The following is a 23,767-nucleotide window of genomic DNA, read 5'->3' on the forward strand; positions in this document are numbered from 1 at the left end:
AGGGGTATTAGATCCAAAATGGATAGAATGGGAAAATTCTTTTGCTACAGAAGACGTGAAATACTATTTTGACCCAAAACTGAAAAAACTAGATGATCTAGTATATGAACGAGAATATCCTCTGCCAGCTGAAATTCTGCCTCTAGAACAATATACCTGCGTAATCTATATGGAGAGATTCGCACAACACTACGATGTGGAAAAGAAATCCTATGATGCAGCGTGCGTGATTGTTAAAGGTCACTGGCGCTCTGGTAAATTCAAACCAATGATTACCAAAACTGAATCACTCAGGAAATGTTTAGCTCAGCGAGCTGAAATAAGAACTTTAAAGATGGCGCTTGAAAATGCTGATCACGAATTCCCCACACTAATAGTGTGCGATTCGTATTTCTGCGTCAAATCATACAACAGTGACATGCAGACATGGATCAAAAACAGTTACAAAGATGACACAGGTGCCACAATAAAGCATAAAACGCTTTGGGAACAAGTAGTTCTTGTAAAGAAAGAACTACGAAAGACTCACGTGATACACGCACTGAGTCATCGACGTGATGGCGTTCACGTTGCAGGGAATTCATTGGCTAACACAGCCACAGGGGAAGCGGTTCAACCGGCTTCCGTAGCCACTGAAAAGCGTTCAGAAAAACAAATAGATGGGGAAACCATGTTGGCAGTAAAAGCCTCATTAAAAGGCGATTATGCAGCATTACCTCTCAACTATCGACTCAGTAATACATACATAATTGATGCAAACTCCGTTCCGTTTGCTCGGATCCCTGGAGTGGGGGATATAGTAATTCCAAACACCAAGCGGAGAATCTTCTTACTACAAGAAGCACATATGGGGTTGGGCCTGAGGCACCAAGGGATCCTGAAATCTCTGATGGAACTACAATCGGAGTACTGGTTGCCGAGAATGAGCGTAGATATCTACTATTTTGCAAAAAATTGCAAGGACTGCAACAGAGATCGTAGTTGTGAACCGGACCAGCCTGTAGCCCAGATACCACTATTAGATAGCATGAAGCTATCTATAGCGCAGAAATCCAGTTGGAGAAATGGGTCCCATGATTAATAAAAGACTTAAAACACTTAAAAATGTGGCCCCAGCACTCGGCTGACGCCAGAACTGTTATAAAAGATTTGCGAGTCTATATCGGCACATACGCAATTGGCATGCTACATTCTGATCAGGGTCCTGCGTTTAGCTCTCGAGCTTAGAAAGAGGCCATAAACTTCATGGGCATCGCATTGCGGTACTCTTCTCCCTTCCATCCTGAGGGAAATGCAGTTGTGGAAAGAAAAAACCGGGACATAAAGCAATCTATAACGGCGAGGGTAATAGGTTCGGGTGATGGGTGGGTCAAACATTTAACAAGTGTCCAACGTAGTCTTAATAATCTGCCAAGAAACTCTCTAAAAGGTCTCACTCCATACGAACTATTGTTCGGAACTAGAATGTTTATTCAGGATCTTGATAGTCACACTTCAGTGGTAGAAGATAAATCCTTTGATATCAAAGATCATTTGGTTGTTTTACAGGATCTAAATGAAACAAGAAAAAACCTGTGTAACATAAAGTTGAAACAACAGCCGACAGCCACTGAAGAAAAATCACCTGTCCCAGCAAGACCTGTCTGGATTCCAAAGATTGGGGATCTGGTCAGAGAAAAGATTGCGGTAAAGAAGGAATTTGGGCCTTCTTACAGAAAAGCAGTACCTGTCTTAGCTATCAGCGGAACAAGATCAGTTGTACTACCGCCCTTGCTGGTAAAAGGGAGAACAGAGTGATATCCATCGACCTGGTAAAACCACAATCATGTGGCCAATAATAAGTAGTAGGCCAAGTAGACTCCCAAGAAATAGCAGAATACCGAAATTTGCTACAATCCAAGAGGCTCATACTGAGAGTCTAATCACATTTGATAAACCTGCAGTGAATAACAAGCATTTACAATGCAATGGTCTCGGCATCATTAAAGGTGGAGCTATTGGCATTGCTCATGACATTTCTTTTTTTTCTTTAAATCATAAATAAATGGCATTGTCATTTACATTGCCAATACACAGCACTCTGCACTCAACAGCACACACCCCTCTGCACTCAACAGCACACACCACTCTGCACTCAACAGCACACACCACTCTGCACTCAACAGCAACAGCACACACCACTCTGCACTAAACAGCACACACCACTCTGCACTCAACAGCACACACCACTCTGCACTCAACAGCACACACCACTCTGCACCTGCACTCACTGCTCAAACTCACTACTCTGCACTCACTACTCTGCACTCACTACTCACTACTCTGCACTCACTACTCTGCACTCACTACTCTGCACTCACTACTCACTACTCTGCACTCACTAGTCTGCACTCACTACTCACTACTCTGCACTCACTACTCACTACTCTGCACTCACTACTCTGCACTCACTACTCACTACTCTGCACTCACTACTCTGCACTCACTACTCTGCAATCTGCACTCACTACTCTGCACTCACTACTCGCTACTCACTACTCTGCACTCACTACTCACTACTGACTACTCTGCACTCACTACTCTGCACTCACTACTCACTACTCTGCACTCATTACTCACTACTCTGCACTCACGACTTCCGTCCCCCATCTTGGTGGGGGCTAACGTTTTGGGACACTTCAGGCGCCATATTGGGCGGGGCTAGAGGCTCTAGTAGCCGGAAGCCCGGGCGGCGCAATACCATAAATAGGTATGTGTAAACAGACGCGCAGCGGATGCGCGCAGCGGCCGCGCCGTAGACGCGCCGGAGGTGCGCCAGAGGTAAGCCCGTTTGCGCCCGTTCGCGTCTCGGATGCGTCCGGTGCAGTGCATAGGGCTGCCTCTGGCACATCGAATTCTCCGACGGACCCGCTGGTATTTCCTTTCGAGAACAAGGGAGGAGTACAACCTCAGGTTTTTTCCTGTGGACTTTTGAATGTACGCTCCCTAGTTAAGCATTATGCGGAAATTGCCCTGGTAATAGAATCCTCCCACCTGGATATTCTGTTTGTGACCGAGACTTGGATCACATCAGATTGCGAGGTAGAACTCGGGTGGGCGTGCCCACCTGGATATCTCGTGAGGCACGTTCCTCGTGGCTCTGGCAGAGGAGGAGGAGGAGGATGTATTTTTAGAGACTCAATCTCCCTCCTACCGCTTGTGATAAAGGAAATTCAGGGATTTGAGCTCATGGGCTTTTCTATCGGGACCCAAGGTGGTACGTGGATGGCCGGCCTGTTGTGTTATAGACCACCCTCGTCAACTACAGCGGCCCTTCAATCCCTGGTCGATCTGATATATGATCTTTCAAACTCCCACTCTAAGTTCCTTGTCTTGGGCGACTTTAATCTGTGGCCCTCTGGGCCCCATGATCTTGCCTTTCGAGAACTTTGCCAAGCGTGTGAGAACATTCAACTTGAACAACTTGTCCTCTCCTCTACCCACACGAAGGGGCATACACTGGACTTGGTGTTTGCGGATAATGAACTAATCTTAGTGAAGGACATTTTAACCCAATGCTGGACCGACCACTCATTGATCCTCTTTACTGTAGCTCAGCCGGCCCTATCAAAATCAGTTAGTTCGGGGAGTACTACATTCAATCGATCATGGACTCGCCTGTTAAAGGAGATTAAGCAACCTATGTTCCTGTCCCGAACATTTGAGTTAAAGGACAGCGTAGGTGAGAGCTATGATGCCCTCTGTCAGCGAATCTTAACAACATTGGACGAGGTAGCACCCTTACGGAAACTGAAGGACAGATCCAGAGGGACCAATGGTTGGTTCACCGAGGAACTCGGCCAGGTGAAGCTACGCTGTAAACAAGCGGAACGCACATGGAGGAAAGGGTATTCAGAGCAGGACAGGGCTATCTATAAAGGCATCTTACTGGAATATAAGCTCCAGTTAAGAAATGCCAAAGCCAAATTCTTGGAAGAGACATTGGCAAAGGCATCGAATAAATCACAGACCCTGTTCAAATTGGTAAAGAGCTTAGCCAACCCTACATGTGCCATACCATCTCCACCGGTGTCACAGGAGCTTTGTGACTCTTTAGCCACAGCTTTTGATGACAAAATTAGGAACATTCTGAAGGGCTTTGAGGGTTCTATGCAGCCTATGCCATCTGGTTCTTGTCCCTCTGTGTCCCCAGCCCACCCGGCTTCTGAGTCAAGTATGAACAAGGAGTCTGCCTGTCAGTTGCCGAGTTTTCCAATACCCTCGCTGGAGGAGTTTTGTGCTCTGGCTAACTGTGTATCATCTGGCTCTCCCCTTGATCCCATGCCGCACAAGATCTGGAAGGCCTTTCAGGGCGAGCTGTTTCCCCCGCTCCACTCAATCTGTTGCCAATCGTTAGCTACTGCATCTGTACCAGACTGCTGGAAATTGGCTATTGTAACACCTTTGCTAAAAAAGGCTACTTTGGACCCCCTCTGCCCAGCCAATTATAGGCCTATTTCGCTGCTACCATTCGCGATAAAGATCTTAGAGAAGTGGGTTACGAGAGCCTTGGCCAACTTCCTGGAATCCAACTCCAGTCTGGATGTAGCTCAATTTGGCTTCAGACCGGGCCACGGTACTGAGACTGCTCTGGTTACCGTGTTGAATGATCTGCGAACGCGTGTCGACAGGGACAAGTCAGCATTTTTAGTACTGCTTGACATGTCGGCCGCGTTCGACACGGTGAACCATGAGGTCCTCCTGGGCCGTCTCGGTAATGCGGGAATAACGGGCTCAGCACTAGCCTGGTTATCATCATACCTGGATAACAGACAACAGGCAGTAACATTACCACCGTTCCGCTCTGCCATACGCCAGGTGAACCAGGGTGTCCCCCAGGGTTCGGCGATAAGTCCGATTCTTTTTAATCTGTACCTCCGCCCCCTGATACAACTTATAAGATCTTTCGGTATTCAAGTCATCAACTATGCCGATGATACCCAATTGATTTTTTCTTTTGAGGGTTCAGAGGCAGTGTCGAGGGACACCTTCCATCAGTGTATGTCGGCCACAGCAGAGTGGTTGCAAGCCAATTCACTCCAATTCAATGGCGCAAAGACGGAGATATTGCACTGCTCTTCTGACCGACTCCCTCGCCCATTGCCGGAAGACTTCTGGCCTAGCTCCATTCCAGGCTCGGTGGAGGCAGCAGACTCGGCCCGCAATCTGGGAGTCATGTTCGAGTCGAACCTGCAATTGGACGTCTCGGTGAACAGGACTGTTGGGACATGTATGGGCCTGCTCCGTGCTCTACGGAAGATACTGCCGCTTCTCCCGCGGGAAGCCAGAGTAGAAGTAGTGCGTAGTACCATCCTTAGTAGGTTAGACTACTGCAACGCACTACTTCTAGGAGCCCCAAAGGTTTTGATCCATAAATTACAAAGGGTTCAAAACATGGCGGCTAAACTAGCCCTATCCCTGCCTCGCTCGGCTTCTTCTGCCGGAGCCCTGGCAATCTTACATTGGTTACCGGTCCAGCAGAGGATCTCCTATAAGGCTTTGTGCCTGGTTTTTGGAGCACTGCATGGTCAAGGACCAATACCATTGCAAAATCTCTTTTCGTGGTATCAGGCTGCCAGACCTCTGAGATCCGCCTCAGCGTTCTTAGTGAAAATCCCAAGAATAAACAGAGTGAGAATGGGCGGCCGCGCCTTCAGTTTTACGGCCGCCACAATGTGGAACACTCTACCTCTAACACTGAGGAGCAGTCAAAATTTGATTCTATTTAAAAAGGACCTTAAAACCTTTCTTTTCCCTAGAGCAGAATAAATGGTAGAACAGATGGTGGAACTGATCTCAGCGCCAGGATACCCGCTGGGTGACAACTGCACTTAATAAGCATTAAAATACATACATGCATACATACTACTCTGCACTCTGCACTCACTACTCTGCACTCTGCACTCACTACTCACTACTCACTACTCTGCTCTCACTACTCACTACTCTGCACTCACTACTCACTACTCTGCACTCACTACTCACTACTCTGCACTCACTACTCACTACTCTGCACTCACTACTCTGCACTCACTACTCACTACTCTGCACTCACTACCCTGCACTCACTACTCACTACTCTGCACTCACTACTCTTCACTCACTACTCACTACTCTGCACTCACTACTTTGCGCTCACTACTCACTACTCTGCACTCACTACTTACTGCTCTGCACTCACTACTCTGCACTCACTACTCTGCACTCACTACTCTGCACTCACTACTCACTACTCTGCACTCACTACTCTGCACTCACTACTCACTACTCTGCACTCACTACTCTGCACTCACTACTCACTACTCTGCACTCACTACTCACTACTCTGCACTCACTACTCTGCACTCACTACTCTGCACTCACTACTCACTACTCTGCACTCACTACTCACTACTCTGCACTCACTACTCTGCACTCACTACTCACTACTCTGCACTCACTACTCACTACTCTGCACTCACTACTCACTACTCTGCACTCACTACTCTGCACTCACTACTCACTACACTCACTACTCACTACTCTGCACTCACTACTCTGCACTCACTACTCACTACTTTGCACTCACTACTCTGCACTCACTACTCTGCACTCACTACTCACTACTCTGCACTCACTACTCACTACTCTGCACTCACTACTCTGCACTCACTACTCACTACTCTGCACTCACTACTCACTACTCTGCACTCACTACTCACTACTCACTACTCTGCACTCACTACTCTGCACTCACTACTCACTACTCTGCACTCACTACTCTGCACTCACTACTCACTACTCTGCACTCACTACTCTGCACTCACTACTCTGCACTCACTACTCTGCACTCACTACTCTGCACTCACTACTCACTACTCTGCACTCACTACTCTGCACTCACTACTCACTACTCTGCACTCACTACTCACTACTCACTACTCTGCACTCACTACTCACTACTCTGCACTCACTACTCTGCACTCACTACTCACTACTCTGCACTCACTACTCTGCACTCACTACTCACTACTCTGCACTCACTACTCTGCACTCACTACTCTGCACTCACTACTCTGCACTCACTACTCACTACTCTGCACTCACTACTCACTACTCTGCACTCACTACTCTGCACTCACTACTCTGCACTCACTACTCTGCACTCACTACTCTGCACTCACTACTCTGCACTCACTACTCTGCACTCACTGCTCACACTCTGCACTCACTGCTCACACTCCGCACTCACTACTCACACTCTGCACTCACTAATCACTACTCTGCACTCACTACTCACTACTCTGCAATCACTACTCACACTCTGCACTCTGAGTGCAGAGTGTGAGTAGTGAGTGCAGAGTGTGAGTAGTGAGTGCAGAGTGTGAGTAGTGAGTGCAGAGTAGTGAGTGCACACTCTGCACTCACTACTCACTACTCTGCACTCACTACTCACTACTCTGCACGCACTACTCACTACTCTGCACTCACTACTCACTACTCTGCACTCACTACTCTGCACTCACTACTCACTACTCTGCACTCACTACCCTGCACTCACTACTCACTACTCTGCACTCACTACTCTGCATTCACTACTCACTACTCTGCACTCACTACTCTGCACTCACTACTCACTACTCTGCACTCACTACTCTGCACTCACTACTCACTACTCTGCACTCACTACTCTGCACTCACTACTCACTACTCTGCAGTCACTACTCACTACTCTGCACTCACTACTCACTACTCTGCACTCACTACTCTGCACTCACTACTCACTACTCTGCACTCACTACTCTGCACTCACTACTCACTACTCTGCACTCACTACTCTGCACTTACTACTCTGCACTCACTACTCTGCACTCACTACTCACTACTCTGCACTCACTACTCACTACTCTGCACTCACTACTCTGCACTCACTACTCACTACTCTGCACTCACTACTCACTACTCCGCACTCACTACTCACTACTCTGCACTCACTACTCTGCACTCACTACTCTGCACTCACTACTCACTACTCTGCACTCACTACTCACTACTCTGCACTCACTACTCTGCACTCACTACACTCACTACTCTGCACTCACTACTCACTACTCTGCACTCACTACTCTGCACTCACTACTCACTACTCTGCACTCACTACTCTGCACTCACCACTCTGCACTCACTACTCACTACTCTGCACTCACTACTCACTACTCTGCACTCACTTCTCACTACTCTGCACTCACTACTCACTACTCTGCACTCACTACTAACCACTCACTACTCACTACTCTGCACTCACTACTCACTACTCTGCACTCACTACTCTGCACTCACTACTCTGCACTCACTGCTCACACTCTGCACTCACTACTCACACTCCGCACTCACTACTTACACTCTGCACTCACTACTCACACTCTGCACTCACTAATCACTACTCTGCACTCACTACTCTGCACTCACTACTCACTACTCTGCACTCACTACTCTGCACTCACTACTCACACTCTGCACTCTGAGTGCAGAGTGTGAGTAGTGAGTGCAGAGTGTGAGTAGTGAGTGCAGAGTGTGAGTAGTGAGTGCAGAGTAGTGAGTGCACACTCTGCACTCACTACTCACTACTCTGCACTCACTACTCACTACTCTGCACTCACTACTCACTACTCTGCACTCACTACTCTGCACTCACTACTCACTACTCTGCACTCACTACTCTGCACTCACTACTCACTACTCTGCACTCACTACTCTGCATTCACTACTCACTACTCTGCACTCACTACTCTGCACTCACTACTCACTACTCTGCACTCACTACTCTGCACTCACTACTCACTACTCTGCACTCACTACTCTGCACTCACTACTCACTACTCTGCAGTCACTACTCACTACTCTGCACTCACTACTCACTACTCTGCACTCACTACTCTGCACTCACTACTCACTACTCTGCACTCACTACTCTGCACTCACTACTCACTACTCTGCACTCACTACTCTCTACTCTGCACTTACTACTCTGCACTCACTAGTCTGCACTCACTACTCACTACTCTGCACTCACTACTCACTACTCTGCACTCACTACTCTGCACTCACTACTCTGCACTCACTACTCACTACACTCACTACTCTGCACTCACTACTCACTACTCTGCACTCACTACTCTGCACTCACTACTCACTACTTTGCACTCACTACTCTGCACTCACTACTCACTACTCTGCACTCACTACTCACTACTCTGCACTCACTACTCTGCACTCACTACTCACTACTCTGCACTCACTACTCTCTACTCTGCACTCACTACTCTCTACTCTGCACTCACTACTCTGCACTCACTACTCTGCACTCACTACTCTGCACTCACTACTCACTACTCTGCACTCACTACTCTGCATTCACTACTCACTACTCTGCACTCACTACTCTGCACTCACTACTCACTACTCTGCACTCACTACTCTGCACTCACTACTCACTACTCTGCACTCACTACTCACTACTCTGCACTCACTACTCACTACTCACTACTCTGCACTCACTACTCACTACTCACTACTCTGCACTCACTACTCACTACTCTGCACTCACTACTCTGCACTCACTACTCACTACTCTGCACTCACTACTCACTACTCTGCACTCACTACTCTGCACTCACTACTCTGCACTCACTACTCACTACTCTGCACTCACTACTCACTACTCTGCACTCACTTCTCACTACTCTGCACTCACTACTCACTACTCTGCACTCACTACTCTGCACTCACTACTCACTACTCTGCACTCACTACTCTCTACTCTGCACTCACTACTCTGCACTCACTACTCTGCACTCACTACTCTGCACTCACTACTCACTACTCTGCACTCACTACTCTGCATTCACTACTCACTACTCTGCACTCACTACTCTGCACTCACTACTCTGCACTCACTACTCACTACTCTGCACTCACTACTCACTACTCTGCACTCACTACTCACTACTCACTACTCTGCACTCACTACTCACTACTCACTACTCTGCACTCACTACTCTGCACTCACTACTCTGCACTCACTACTCACTACTCTGCACTCACTACTCACTACTCTGCACTCACTACTCTGCACTCACTACTCTGCACTCACTACTCACTACTCTGCACTCACTACTCACTACTCTGCACTCACTTCTCACTACTCTGCACTCACTACTCACTACTCTGCACTCACTACTAACCACTCACTACTCACTACTCTGCACTCACTACTCACTACTCTGCACTCACTACTCTGCACTCACTACTCTGCACTCACTACTCTGCACTCACTGCTCACACTCTGCACTCACTACTCACACTCCGCACTCACTACTTACACTCTGCACTCACTACTCACACTCTGCACTCACTAATCACTACTCTGCACTCACTACTCTGCACTCACTACTCACTACTCTGCACTCACTACTCACTACTCTGCACTCACTACTCACACTCTGCACTCTGAGTGCAGAGTAGTGAGTGCAGAGTGTGAGTAGTGAGTGCAGAGTGTGAGTAGTGAGTGAAGAGTGTGAGTAGTGAGTGCAGAGTAGTGAGTGCACACTCTGCACTCACTACTCACTACTCTGCACTCACTACTCACTACTCTGCACTCACTACTCTGCACTCACTACTCACTACTCTGCACTCACTACTCTGCACTCACTATTCACTACTCTGCACTCACTACTCTGCATTCACTACTCACTACTCTGCACTCACTACTCTGCACTCACTACTCACTACTCTGCACTCACTACTCTGCACTCACTACTCACTACTCTGCACTCACTACTCTGCACTCACTACTCACTACTCTGCAGTCACTACTCACTACTCTGCACTCACTACTCACTACTCTGCACTCACTACTCTGCACTCACTACTCACTACTCTGCACTCACTACTCTGCACTCACTACTCACTACTCTGCACTCACTACTCACTACTCTGCACTTACTACTCTGCACTCACTACTCTGCACTCACTACTCACTACTCTGCACTCACTACTCACTACTCTGCACTCACTACTATGCACTCACTACTCACTACTCTGCACTCACTACTCACTACTCCGCACTCACTACTCACTACTCTGCACTCACTACTCACTACACTCACTACTCTGCACTCACTACTCACTACTCTGCACTCACTACTCTGCACTCACTACTCACTACTTTGCACTCACTACTCTGCACTCACTACTCACTACTCTGCACTCACTACTCACTACTCTGCACTCACTACTCTGCACTCACTACTCACTACTCTGCACTCACTACTCACTACTCTGCACTCACTACTCACTACTCACTACTCTGCACTCACTACTCTGCACTCACTACTCACTACTCTGCACTCACTACTCACTACTCACTACTCTGCACTCACTACTCTGCACTCACTACTCACTACTCTGCACTCACTACTCTGCACTCACTACTCTGCACTCACTACTCACTACTCTGCACTCACTACTCTGCACTCACTACTCACTACTCTGCACTCACTACTCACTACTCTGCACTCACTACTCACTACACTCACTACTCTGCACTCACTACTCACTACTCTGCACTCACTACTAGGATATTTTGTCGAGTACATTCAAGTGCAACCCACTGGCTGTAAGCAACAAGCTGAGGATCAACGGGCGCGAAACAGGGTGGTGGGCGCGCACGAGACGCAGCGTGGGCGTGCACATCAGCTGAAGATCGCCGGAGAAGACACCGAGTCTGCCTGCTGCCATGACTGACCCGCTGCGAGGGAAAGAGCCCGGTGAGTGGGGGTAGAGGGAGGGCGGCAGAGAGGGAGTGGGCAGAGAGGGAGGGGGTGTATGTGTGTGTGTGTGTGTGTGTGTGCGTGCATGCGTGTGTCCGTCTCTGAGTGTGTGTCTGTGTGTGGCTCGTGACTGCCTGCCTGTGTGTGTGCGCGTCCACAGACCCTGGTCTGCTCGTGCACCAGTCTATCTCCCTTGAGGAGCAACTCAAAGACAATAGGTCTCGATGCCGAGACCTAAAAAAGGACTATGCAGTAATGCCATGGAACTTGTGCCTCTTGAAACCCAAATAGTAACAGTTCGTCAAGAAACACCAGTCTACAATGATGTAGCTTATGACTATGCTAATGAAACAAAGAAAAATGCAAAAGCAAATGAAAATCTGGAAAAAAATTCCAACAATTGACAGAACTGCATCTGGTTACTTCATCAACTTCGACGACTTCTCTGAAGATCCAAGCGACAATGAAGAAACGCCTCCAACAAAAACTCTCAAAGACAAGTTAATTGAACTTTCTCACCAACTAAAAGAAACATCCATGGATTGAATTTTGGATTGTGTTAGGTATACTTACTCTCCTGCTTTGGCTCATCATGGTCCTCTGTTTGGGAAAATTCATTGATGGAAAATATAGTACAATGGACACAGTAAGTCAGAACATCAACTTGGTCCTAAAGCCTCACACATCCTCTCACGTCGAGAAAAGAGAACTGTCATCTGTGAACATCTCAGACAAACTAATACCCGGTGGGGTAGCATGGGACAGAACTGAGTATGACATTTTTGGCCCGGTTGAGCTCTTGAAGTATCCACACCAGTTCAAGGTTTCATTAAGTGATTTTGTGACACCAAGTACCTTCTCTGATGACTGGGACTTTGAAAACATTAATAATATGATGTCAGATTTAGTCATGTCAGCCAAATTTACAGAACATGATTACTTACAGGGTTCATCCAATTATGAAGAGCTATACTGCTACAACCATTATGGTGATCACTATTTGCATAAAACTGCTCAGCCTAGAAATGTTTTATCTTATAACCAATGGAAACACTGTCCAACTCCACCAAAGGCAGTTCAAAAATTTTTTATGAGAAATTCTAGTACTTCTCAGGGTTTAATAACAGTGATACAGAAACGTTTTATTTTAAAATGTTAAGTAGGACAGGAATGAAAACAATGTTGACAAATACTAAACTGATTTATTCTGAAAAATTTTATGACAAAATGTCTACATTTGGTTTCGAATTTCGGAAAAACACCATTGAAACAAAAACGATCTGGGATTCCAAAGATTGGCAAGTACAAGGCCTAGAAGCATTATTTAGGGCCTGCATGATCCCAGAACAAATGATATTCTTGAATGACACAATTCAATAAACTACTTGTCTTGGTCTAGCTAAGATAAAAGACTTAAATACACCGTCTATTCCGAAACCCATGACTGATAGTGACAGCGCTGCAGATGTGGAGATAGACGTATCCCATATTTTACACCAAAACAGAACACATCCTGATTGGAAAAAGTGGTTGATCTGGCCAACAGACACGAATAACTGTCAAGATAGATTCCTGAACAAAACACAGGGGTTCAAAATAACCAGACCAGACCATAGATACTCCCAGAGACAAAATCCAGGGATAGTTACAACATACAGTGTAGGGAAACTATGCCTTGAGTGGCTAGAGAAATCCACACCGGCTGAAATTAAGCAACACTTGACTTTACTTAAAGACGGTGCTGACTTGCGTGATTTCATAATGGGACCACGCAAACAGCGTCAAAAACGTTTCATAGCGGCCGGTATATACGCTGCGTACAACGAAGCATAGCAAGTAATGCAAATTGAGACAGCAGAAAAAATACGAGAAATTGATCGTATAAATTTGGAAAAAACACTTTCTGTTGTGGACAATGGGTTAACGACTCTGTCCTCCAGAATATTTTCACTGGACAGCATTGTATCATCTGCTTTTAATATAATAGAACAGGACTTACTAATGTTACAACATGGTCAGTCTCAATTACGTTCTATTGTACAACTTGGTTGGACGTTGCAAAATCTGCGTTCAGGCTACGTACCATGGCGTTTAATCAACACAATGTCATTATTCGGTATCTTTAACCTCACTGATAAACAAATCAGTTTGGCACAAAAAGGAGCAGACTATACGATTCTGAGCATTGAAAAACTCGAGAGATTACCATTGACAATGTCAGAGAGACCTGTCATTGAATGGATAATACATGGAACGATTACAATTCCGATAACAACTTTCCAGTTCAAATACTGTCAAGAGTATATACCTGTAGGCCAGTATGAAAGGTTGGGTAAAGAATACATCAAATCAACCTGGGATTCACCCTATACACACAGATGTTATAGTGAAGGGAACAAGAAGGTATTTCTTAGTGGTAAAAATTGTAAAAAATCACTAAGCGGTACACTTCTGTGTCAAGGTATTAATTTGCATGGAGCCTGCGAAGGGTCTTCAAATAACTTTTCATGTCACCTGCATGGCACGTCTGCAAAACGGATAGAGACATTTTTTAGACCACTTTCTAATGACAGTTAGGTTTTAATAAGTGACTACAGCTGTTGTGGCATGCTGCCAGGAAAAGCCTATCTGACAACTGTAACTTCCAGGGCCGTTTGCTGTATGCAAGTATTGTATCCACACAGCAATCCAGATATGGGGCTGCGTTATGGCCTCGGTTGAATATCTCTTCTATTTGAATTGATACTTTAAGCAGAATGAAGTCTATTCTTTTACAGACAACTGTGCCTTTAACGTCATCCAAAGAAATGTATGATCTGCAAGTGGCAAGGACATCGGCAGAGATACATTCCCTTTTATCGACAAATTGCCCCGTGCCTTTTGTAGAAATACTAAGCCAAATCTTAAACATGTCTGATACCAGTGGCATCGCACATGTATTTAAGACATTTTTTTGGGGACTGTTAGCACCCTTTGAAACAGTTCTGGGCATCTTCCCGAATTTTGTTAATTCTGTTTTTGGCGGCCTACCCTTAATCTTGGGACTCGTGGCAGGAATTTTATTTTTGCTCCTTCTGCACCGATATGGCAAGCCAATCCACAGACAAGACTCTAGCAACGATGGAAGAAACTATCCTAGCAATACGATACCAAGACCGTATCACTAAGGTCCTCGGATTGGCCCGGCTAGGAGATCTGAGTACAACCTGGTTTCTTTCATTCAGACCGATCTGGCAAGATTGCATCATACACTGTGCTTTGATGTCTGCTATGCGAAGAAGAATGCGTGTTGGATGTCTGTCTTACACTACAATCAGAAGTACCAATGGATATCGATGCTTTGCTAGGTCCTGTTACGACTCATGCATCGTGTTGTCCCCAGCGGCTACCGATTCTGATGACAGTATTCGTTGAGCATTCACCACTACGAATAGGTGGCGGAGAGGTACGAGAGGAAAGCAGCACCAAACAGGTACAGCCTTCTGTGAACTTTCACCTGACGTTGCAGACCAATTTTCTGCGGGTCTGTCTGAAATATTGTTCTCTCCAGTCAACCAGAATAACTCTTTAAAAAAAACAATGAGCACACAGCGTTCCCTGAACTCCGAATTCGGCCTGCAGTTTTTGATAAACAAAGCTACAGAAAATATTTGGAACTATTCTTCCCCTGAAAGCGAAATTATTTTTGCCCATTTTTCAAAATATTTTTATTTTGGCACACGGTACTCTGCTTAAAGTAGAACTATTCTTAGAGAACAGAGCTTCTATTTTAGGATACTAGGGACAATATTTTACCTCAGCCTCTAGCACATATACAGCATTTTGTATAACTATGTGATGAAATGGTCTCGACCTTCTTTTCTGTGTTAAGAGCCATTTCATGTGTAATTTTCGCAATTCATTCAGCTGATAAATATATATGCATTTATTTGAATGATGACACTGCTTGAAAAGCGTACAGTACCAACACTCATTTTCGTGTTTTTACCTTATACCATCTCAAATGCGAAATATGTAGTTTGGGGTGGGTCGGAAAACACACATGCATCGTTGAATGTTTACTATTGCTTAGTTTTTTAGTAATGATGGACATTAATCCGTGGAGTGGGTGTCTTGTTTATATCTAGGACACTAATTCAATATTCCCGATTTATGATCAAAGTCAAAGGGAGTTTCCCTGGACTAACTTTATGAAGAATACTTTTGCATCCTAAATAACACTTAACTGTGACACAAACACATTATTCTTAAAGAATTTTTGTCACCAACTAAAATGTAACGTGTATACGTTTTCTTTATTAAAAAATCTGTTCCCTGGAACAAGTGGGGTCTTCTCTCTTTTATTAATTCCCGATTTATGCCCTTGTGAGGTTATAATCAATAATATCCTGATAAAGGCATAAGAATCAGATCCATATTCAGTAATAGCCCATGCAGTCCAAAGCACAGCACGGCTACTCCCATCAACTCCTAGAAAGCACAACGCGTTCTTTAAACAAACCAAGCCTCCAGCAGCCCGGGAAACTCCCTGCTTTTGTTTTGATTTGAACAAGAACTCCTGAAGTCCAGAAAGAACTGTTAGTTCTTAGTGACATCTTATGTCCAACCTTTCGTCAAACCCGGCACCTTCCAGGTATAAAATACCAACAGTTGCCTTAAGCAAACACACGGTGGTTTGGAGCAGAGCGGCCATCTACTTGCCCAAGAGCGCAGCTGATGCGAGAAGCCCACGGAAGCCGCCGCTCCCGTTTGACGCAATGAGAGAGTTGCTGTCTTTTTCTCCAGCCGAGAAAATCCAGCTCCGCTGTTTCCAGCATACCCTTGCGGGTTGCTGGGATATCGAGTCCTGAGGAAAGAGATACCAGACCTCCCACATACTATTACCAAGGTACGGAGCTGACTAAACCCTTAAGAGATTTCTTGATGCAGATTCTTGGCAAAATAATCGTAACCAACTGAACTTAAACTGCTACTTACTCATCCCCTCCCACGTGTTAGGCTTAGGTCAGGTACACCGGGGTAGGCTTAGTTAGAAGCAGCAGTTGAGTACATTAGTCAATGCATTTATGTATGTATATATTTTATCCATTTTAAAGTATCATATGGCTAAGAAACCATATCAATGCTTTTACAGTATTATTTCATAATACTACTTTTACTGTACGCACTTTACTTTACTTTAAGTATTGCAATTGTGGCAATTCATTTCTCTTGCATGAGGAAGAAGACTGCTCAATAAATAACACCTTTTATTGAAAACGCCCTTCTCTCTATTTCTCTGCATTGTGGTGAAACTAAGTATGCACTGCTGACTGAGTGAAATAGCTATCTATTGTTTCACACGACACTAGAGATACGCTCTTATTCTGAGGGAGCAAAGTTGTCATGTTTATGCGGTTGTCGGAAACTGAATCCCTTCTTGTCTGAGCCAGGGAAGTTTATCCCTCCCTATTCATTCGAGAAAGTTTCCAGTGACCTCTGAGCTTGCTGGCGCAAACCTAAATTAAGTTTAACATAGTCAGTAGAGACCTAGATGACCTCAGTCCTACGTCTACATTGCTGTTTATGTTATTCCATGCGCAGAGCCTATTGGGAAAATAGGAACTACACTATGTAAACTTGCTTTGGAAATATTTATGATTGTTTCCTAATGCCAAACAAAACAAACTAATGTTGACCCCAAAATAACGATTTTTCATTTTTTTAAAGTTGCAGAAAACATAACAAAATAAAAAGCACTGGGTTTTTTGCCCCGCATTTGTGTCGTGAGCTCATTTTCGTCTGCGCACAGATGCCAAACGGAAAGAGTCGCAGTCGCTAACTCAATATCTGCGGTGAGCGGGTTTCAATTTTGCAGTGGTTGGCGCTGTTTCCTCCATGATGTCCACAGCTAATGAACTAAGGGTCAGTTGCAGAGTTACTCCATCAGAATCGTGACGGCCACCCCGTCTGTGTTAATACAAGTGCCATACTCCCTAATGCACTTGTAATAAGGCGGATGGGACATCCGTCACGGTTGTAATTGAGTAAACTGTCTGCCAACCCCGAAATCACGCCTTAACTTTTAGCCACAGTTCCCGGTTAGTGCATGCACCGTATACAGCCCGATTTTTAGGGGGAAAAGCACGCATGGTCTCTTCTCTTGATGTGCAGAACGAGTTCATGATAAACAATGTTTTCTCTACTGTGAGCAAGAGCAGAACGTTCGTGCAAAAGAGCATTTATACACCAGCGAAGAAGTGTTTGAAATGTGGTCCGACCTTCTTAGCCATCTGCTGTGGAGCAGGCGAGACAGATATTTCTCCGTAGTGAATAATAAATAAAACTGTAAGTGTAGACCGCAATTATTGTAATGTACATCAATACATTTTTACATTTCTGCAGTGAATGGATAATACAGGCAAAGCCAGCCCAGGGTGACTTTATTTTGCCACTGAGGGAAAAACACCTGATTAATTACTGCTTGCGCGCACCACAAATCTCTGCTTTAAACACAAACTGCATTAAAATGAGTCCAGGCTTATTTAACGCTTTTGTGCACGCACATAAAACTCACGAGCTGTACATAACTTCTCCCCCTACTACAGGAATCAGAGCAAAAAAACAAACAATATTTAATGGCAGCTGGCTCCATACAAAAGCACATTACTGCTGGTAAATAAAGAAAGAGAAAGTGGGTGACAAAACGAAAGAAAATGGCATTTTTAACATTCGTGTTTGAAGTCTTACCTTTCCGCACGCGATCATTGAAAGAGCCAGCTGGTACCAGAGGTGGAATTCACCGCATGCAAACTTCATAGCTCGCTCCAAGCACTGAAAGACATATTTGAAATGATATCAACATGGGCAGCATTTTACTGCCTGCTACTGAGCTGCTGCATCTTTGGTTTGCTTGCATCTGACACTTTCAATGATTACTGTCAAATAATAGAACTGCATGAGTGCCAGCGGTCTGATAGTAAACGCTTTGAGGCCACGTCAGCAGACCTGCTGCATTCTATATTGACTCAGAGTCAGCTTTGGATCCACCCTCTGCTCATCATTCGATTACTTTCTTGTCTATGCCAGTCCCTTCTTCTTCGTTGGCTTTCTTTCCTTTTCCTGTATTTCTCCAGCCCAAGAACCATTTTGGTCTCTGTGTCTTCTTGCACTGCTGATGTGAAAACATTTCCTTGCACAGCACAAGGGACTATTTTTTCTCCATTAGGCTTTCTCTCTCTCTCTCTCGCTCTCCTTGCTCTCCTGACCCATCTTTTCCTTTTTACTCCCCTGCTCTTTCAATTTGGAAAGTTGGCTCTTCCCCACCCTCACAACCCGGTGCTCCATCTGTCTCTTGCTTCTGTAAAGACAGTCAGTCATTTTGAAATTATTATTATAAATCATTCCAAGATGGACCCCTAGTCTTCAAAACTGCCAGAAGGCAAGGAAGTCTACAAGATTAGCATGGGAAACATTTAAGAACAGATTGGGACGGCGGTCCAGTCTGTCCTGCTTCGGTCACCATCACAACCAATTGCCTGGCCCACATATAGTCTTTCTGCAGCCTGAGGCATTTACCCCAAACTGTTCGCCCAGAGGTGGTCAGAAAGCTCTCCAGACTAACAGGGAAAAAAGGGACAAAAAAGGAATGGCATAGGGGCCTTGACCAACTTCTGCATGCCCCAGCATCCCCCAGATAGTTTTCCTGTCCCTATGCAGATGCAGATTGTTGGTTTGCCCTCATTATGCTTGTACCAGGGTAACAAAATGTCACCTAGGCATAAAAGATTAGTGTATTTAAAAAAAAAGGGCTAGGTGGATAGCTCCACCTGGCAGTGGGGCACACCTCCTGCTCTTGATACCACCAGTTTTCCTGCTCCCTATGGGCAAAATGGCCAATTTGCTGTTAATTGTTCTGCCCCAGGGTGGTAGAAAGCTGACCTGACACCAGGGAACAGTATCAGAAAAAGGAATAATTGGTGGCTGTCCTGTCCTGGCATCAGACCCTCATATGACCTCTGGGAACCAGTTATTCTGTCCCTCTGGAAAGCTGAATTAGAGGATGACAGCCCCCGCCCCTCTATGCCAGCCCATATGTCAAAACTACAATCAAAGAAATCACAATTTTGTCGCAGTGTTATAGGTGGTGTCTACAGTATTTGAGCTTGGGGCTGACGCGCACCAAAGTATCCTACCAAACCTGGATATTTCTGACAGCTAGAGGCCGTGGGGAATCCAGAAATGCGTGGTTGGTGTGGATTTCAGTATGTACTCTTATCTTGAGTATGCTGCTGTAAGGAAGTAGAAAGTGAGTCCTTCTCAAGTTACACGTTTGCAACCTTCAGCCTACTGGAAATCAGGTAACCCATTGCAGCACTTGACTCTCCTAGGGAAGTGAGGAAGAGCAGCGTAAGATCACTAAGGGGAGGGGGTGTGACCTAGTATCACCGGTCCGCAGGACGCTACGAATAATATCCAATAAACCAGGCGAAGTCAGTGGTTTTACTTATAAAAGGGAAAAGTACTTTATTGCATATACTATACTGGTCCGTCACTCTTGCAGTTCCGTAAGAAACTAAACAAGCATTTACAATGCAATGGTTTTGCCTTTGTTAAAGTTAGAGCGATTGGCATTGCTCTTGACATTATTTTTATTTATGTTTTTTTTTAACATAAATAAATGGCATTGTCATTTACAATGCCACTAGCTTTATCTCTCGCAAATGACACACACCAACACCCACAGAGAGCCCCCCCAACACACACAAACCCCCCCCCACACACACACCCACACAGAGCCCCCCCACACACAGCCACACAAAGCCCCCCACACACACCCACACAGAGCCCCCCCCCCCCCCACACACACACACACACAGTCAAAATAACGTATTTTTTGGGGGGGTTAGAAATTGGTAGACACCCGCCTGACTCGGGTATATTGGCACGTATGCAATAGTAACGGAGAGAGTGTGAGCCAATTCAGAGCCTGCTCAGCCGCGAGGGCACAAGCGTCGGCAAAATCTAGGAATATTATGACTCATGAGCAAGTAAATATAGTGGGGGGCGGGGGGGTGTAAATGTAGGGACAATTTGGGGAAGAACATCTCCAGGGACAAAACTGATGATTGGTGGAATACCCTGCAGAACTCCTTTCCACTCAAGGTGGGTACTCCCAGGTAGAAGAAATATAATCTGTTGGATAAACGGTAACCATCAAGGAGGAGAACTCCCAACTGGCTGAAATGTCCACCGCTAGTATGGCAATGAACATTGTTCCACCAGAATGGTGGATGGAAATGAAACCTGCAAATCTCTAATCCAGCCTATGCAACTTAAAATATAAAATTTCACTTAAAAACTTAAGCAAAACCTCCATGAGAAAGCATTCAGTATCCCCTTTAAACATGGGAGCTACCCCAGAAATGGCAATGTATTATTATTTGTTTAATGTAAGGGATATGACAATATGTACATATCAGTATCTGCATACCGCATAATTTATCAATTATATCCAATACAAGACAGTAAAGATATCCTTAGATTACATTATATTTCATTTCCCTTTTCAAATTGATGGGATGCAAATATTGTTAAAAGGTTGAACTAGCTTCTTATGCCTCTTTACACAACAATGCTGCTTATTTAAATGCAAAACATCATCCGGAATTGTTCTGCGTTTGTCATTATGGACACCATTACAATCATGAAGAAATACGGGAATGGTGGAAGGCGAGAGAGGTGGGAAGGTGACAGCCCTAAATCTGGTGGATCATGCAGATACTGTACGCCATCCCAGGCAGCACCCCCCTCACATAGTACCAGGCCTGGAAAGTTAAATCAAAACAACACGATGCCTCTGGGACTGTTGTTAAGACTATTGCATTTCATAAATAAACAGCGCAATCAAGCACAGGAGGAGAATAATGCCAACGTGCAGGCAGATTTGATGGCACACAAAAGCAGCGAGCAAACAGTACAGAGGTACATCAATGTGAGCACTTGGCATTCACTTCCGCCCCCCTCGACACATTTAGTGGACTCAAAGATGAGAATTGTAACGGAATGATGGAAGGAAAAGGAAGAAGACCAGTGAGATGTTGGGAGTTTAATGGAAGCAGTTAGGTGATGGGCGCACCGTGATACCAGTAGGGCAGGTGGAAATGCTAAGATTGATGTTGACATTCAGGTCAAACTCTGCCCGTTCGGAGGTGGGTCACTTCATGCCTAGCAGAGGGTGGCGTGTGGGTGCGGGAGAATGCAAGGCAGGTGTAAGTGTGCTCAGCAAGAGAAAGAGTACAATAAGCCAGACCCTGAGAGCACACGTCACCTCTTGTCGGGGCTATGAGGGCCATAGGTCAGCAGGTGTCAGTTGCAGAGTTCATCAGAAGGTGAGAGCACAGGGTAATTTACGTTAATTTAGCAGAGCATGTTAGCAGGTGTCAAGGGTCAGCGTGGGTAGAATGGGCATGGGTCTACAAGGAAGATCGTGTGGCTTGGCACCTTGTCGGCAAAGTAAGGGCAAACAGGTCGGTCTACAGGGTGCAGCAGGGCACCCGTAGCCGGGCCCGGTTCACTCGGATTACTATGTTCAGCAAAGCAGAACATAGTGGGGTTAACAGTCACAAGTCGGCTAGAGATAAAGGGGCACTGGTCACATTGCATAACGTGGGTTTAGCACAAGTCATAATGAGGTAGACGGATAATGATCGCATGGCATAAGGTTAGCTCTAGGGACCTAAATGTAGGTGGGCAGTGGCCATAGAGGGGGGGGGGAGGAGGGGTGGAGGTAGATGGATAGTGATCGCATTAAATAACGTGAGTTTAGCATAGGTCACCTAGGGGTAAATGGGTGCCACTGGTCACGTTGCAGAGCGCGGGATTGGCGTAAGTCATATTGAGGTAGATGTGCACGGCCCTATTGCGTGGCGTGGATCTGGCACATGTCATCTCGTGCACTTGTTAAGCGTGGGCTGTCCGCAGGTGCGCAATTCTGCCCCCATCCCATACTCACTAGGAGTCAAACAGGAGTTTGGCGGCTGCTTCGGGACTGAGTTTCTGCAGCTTCTGGAAGTTGTGCCAGCGCTCCCGTTGCGTGCCCAGGTCCAGCAGTGAAGCGCTCTTGGCAGGCTGAGGGGTGGCAGGGGCCTTCTTCGGCGGCGGGGGTGACGGGGAGCGGGCGGCAGGGGGCTTCCGGGCCTGAGGGGGAGACTGGGAGCGGGCGGCGGGAGCCTTCCGCGCCGGGGGAGACTGCGAGCGGGCGGCAGGCGCCTTCCGGGCCTGCGGTGGGGACAGAGAGCGGGCGGCCGGTGCTCTGCGTGGCTGGGCGGGAGAAGGGGCGGGAACGGGGACGGGAGCACAAATCGACTCACCTGCACCTTGCGACGGCGGCACTTCTCCGGTCTCCCTCTTCGGCATGGGAGACCGGCAACGTCCTCCGCATCTCCCGGGGTTCCCTCCAGGCCACGGGAGCCCCGCGGGCGCCGCCATACTGCTTGCCGTCTTCCTTCTTGTTGCGGGGGGCGGGCACTTCCGGCCGGCCGCGCTAGGATTGGCCGGCCGGCCAGTCACGGGGCGGGAAACGGGGGAGGAGAGACGCAGAAGTGCCGGCAATGCCGGACCAGACATGGGGGCGTTCCCGGCGTCGCGTGACGTCGGCAAAAGCCAAAGAATGTCGGGAACGCCCCCGTGTCTGGTCCGGCATTGACGGACAGGCCCCTCGTCCAATGGCAAGGCTCCATTTACGGAGCCAGCCAATCAATGACGAGGGCCGAATCAAAGCCACACTACTGTTCTCATCAGGTTTTCGCCTGCGCGAAAAAGCTGCGCAGAAAGCGCAGCTTTCGCCAGGCAAAACCTAAAAACTGGTTGTTTAACCAATAGTTTCTCCCCTAGAAAGGTCCCGGGTGTTGCAAGCTACACTGAGCAGTATTTACGCA

At 46.4% G+C, this 23,767-nt stretch overlaps 1 protein-coding gene across 1 annotated transcript in view; it reads right to left on the reverse strand.

The window, feature by feature from the left end:
- The window catches only part of TTC7A (tetratricopeptide repeat domain 7A), a 1,603,679-nt gene that overhangs the window by 1,031,715 nt on the left and 548,197 nt on the right, over positions 1–23,767 (reverse strand). The window contains exon 10 of the mRNA XM_086927774.1: positions 18,579–18,662. Within this exon, the coding sequence (XP_086783900.1) occupies positions 18,579–18,662 (84 nt within the window). The remainder of the gene's footprint in view (positions 1–18,578; positions 18,663–23,767) is intronic.

Source organism: Lissotriton vulgaris, chromosome 6 (assembly GCF_964263255.1).
Source record: "Lissotriton vulgaris chromosome 6, aLisVul1.2, whole genome shotgun sequence".
NCBI classification, from domain to species: domain Eukaryota; kingdom Metazoa; phylum Chordata; class Amphibia; order Caudata; family Salamandridae; genus Lissotriton; species Lissotriton vulgaris.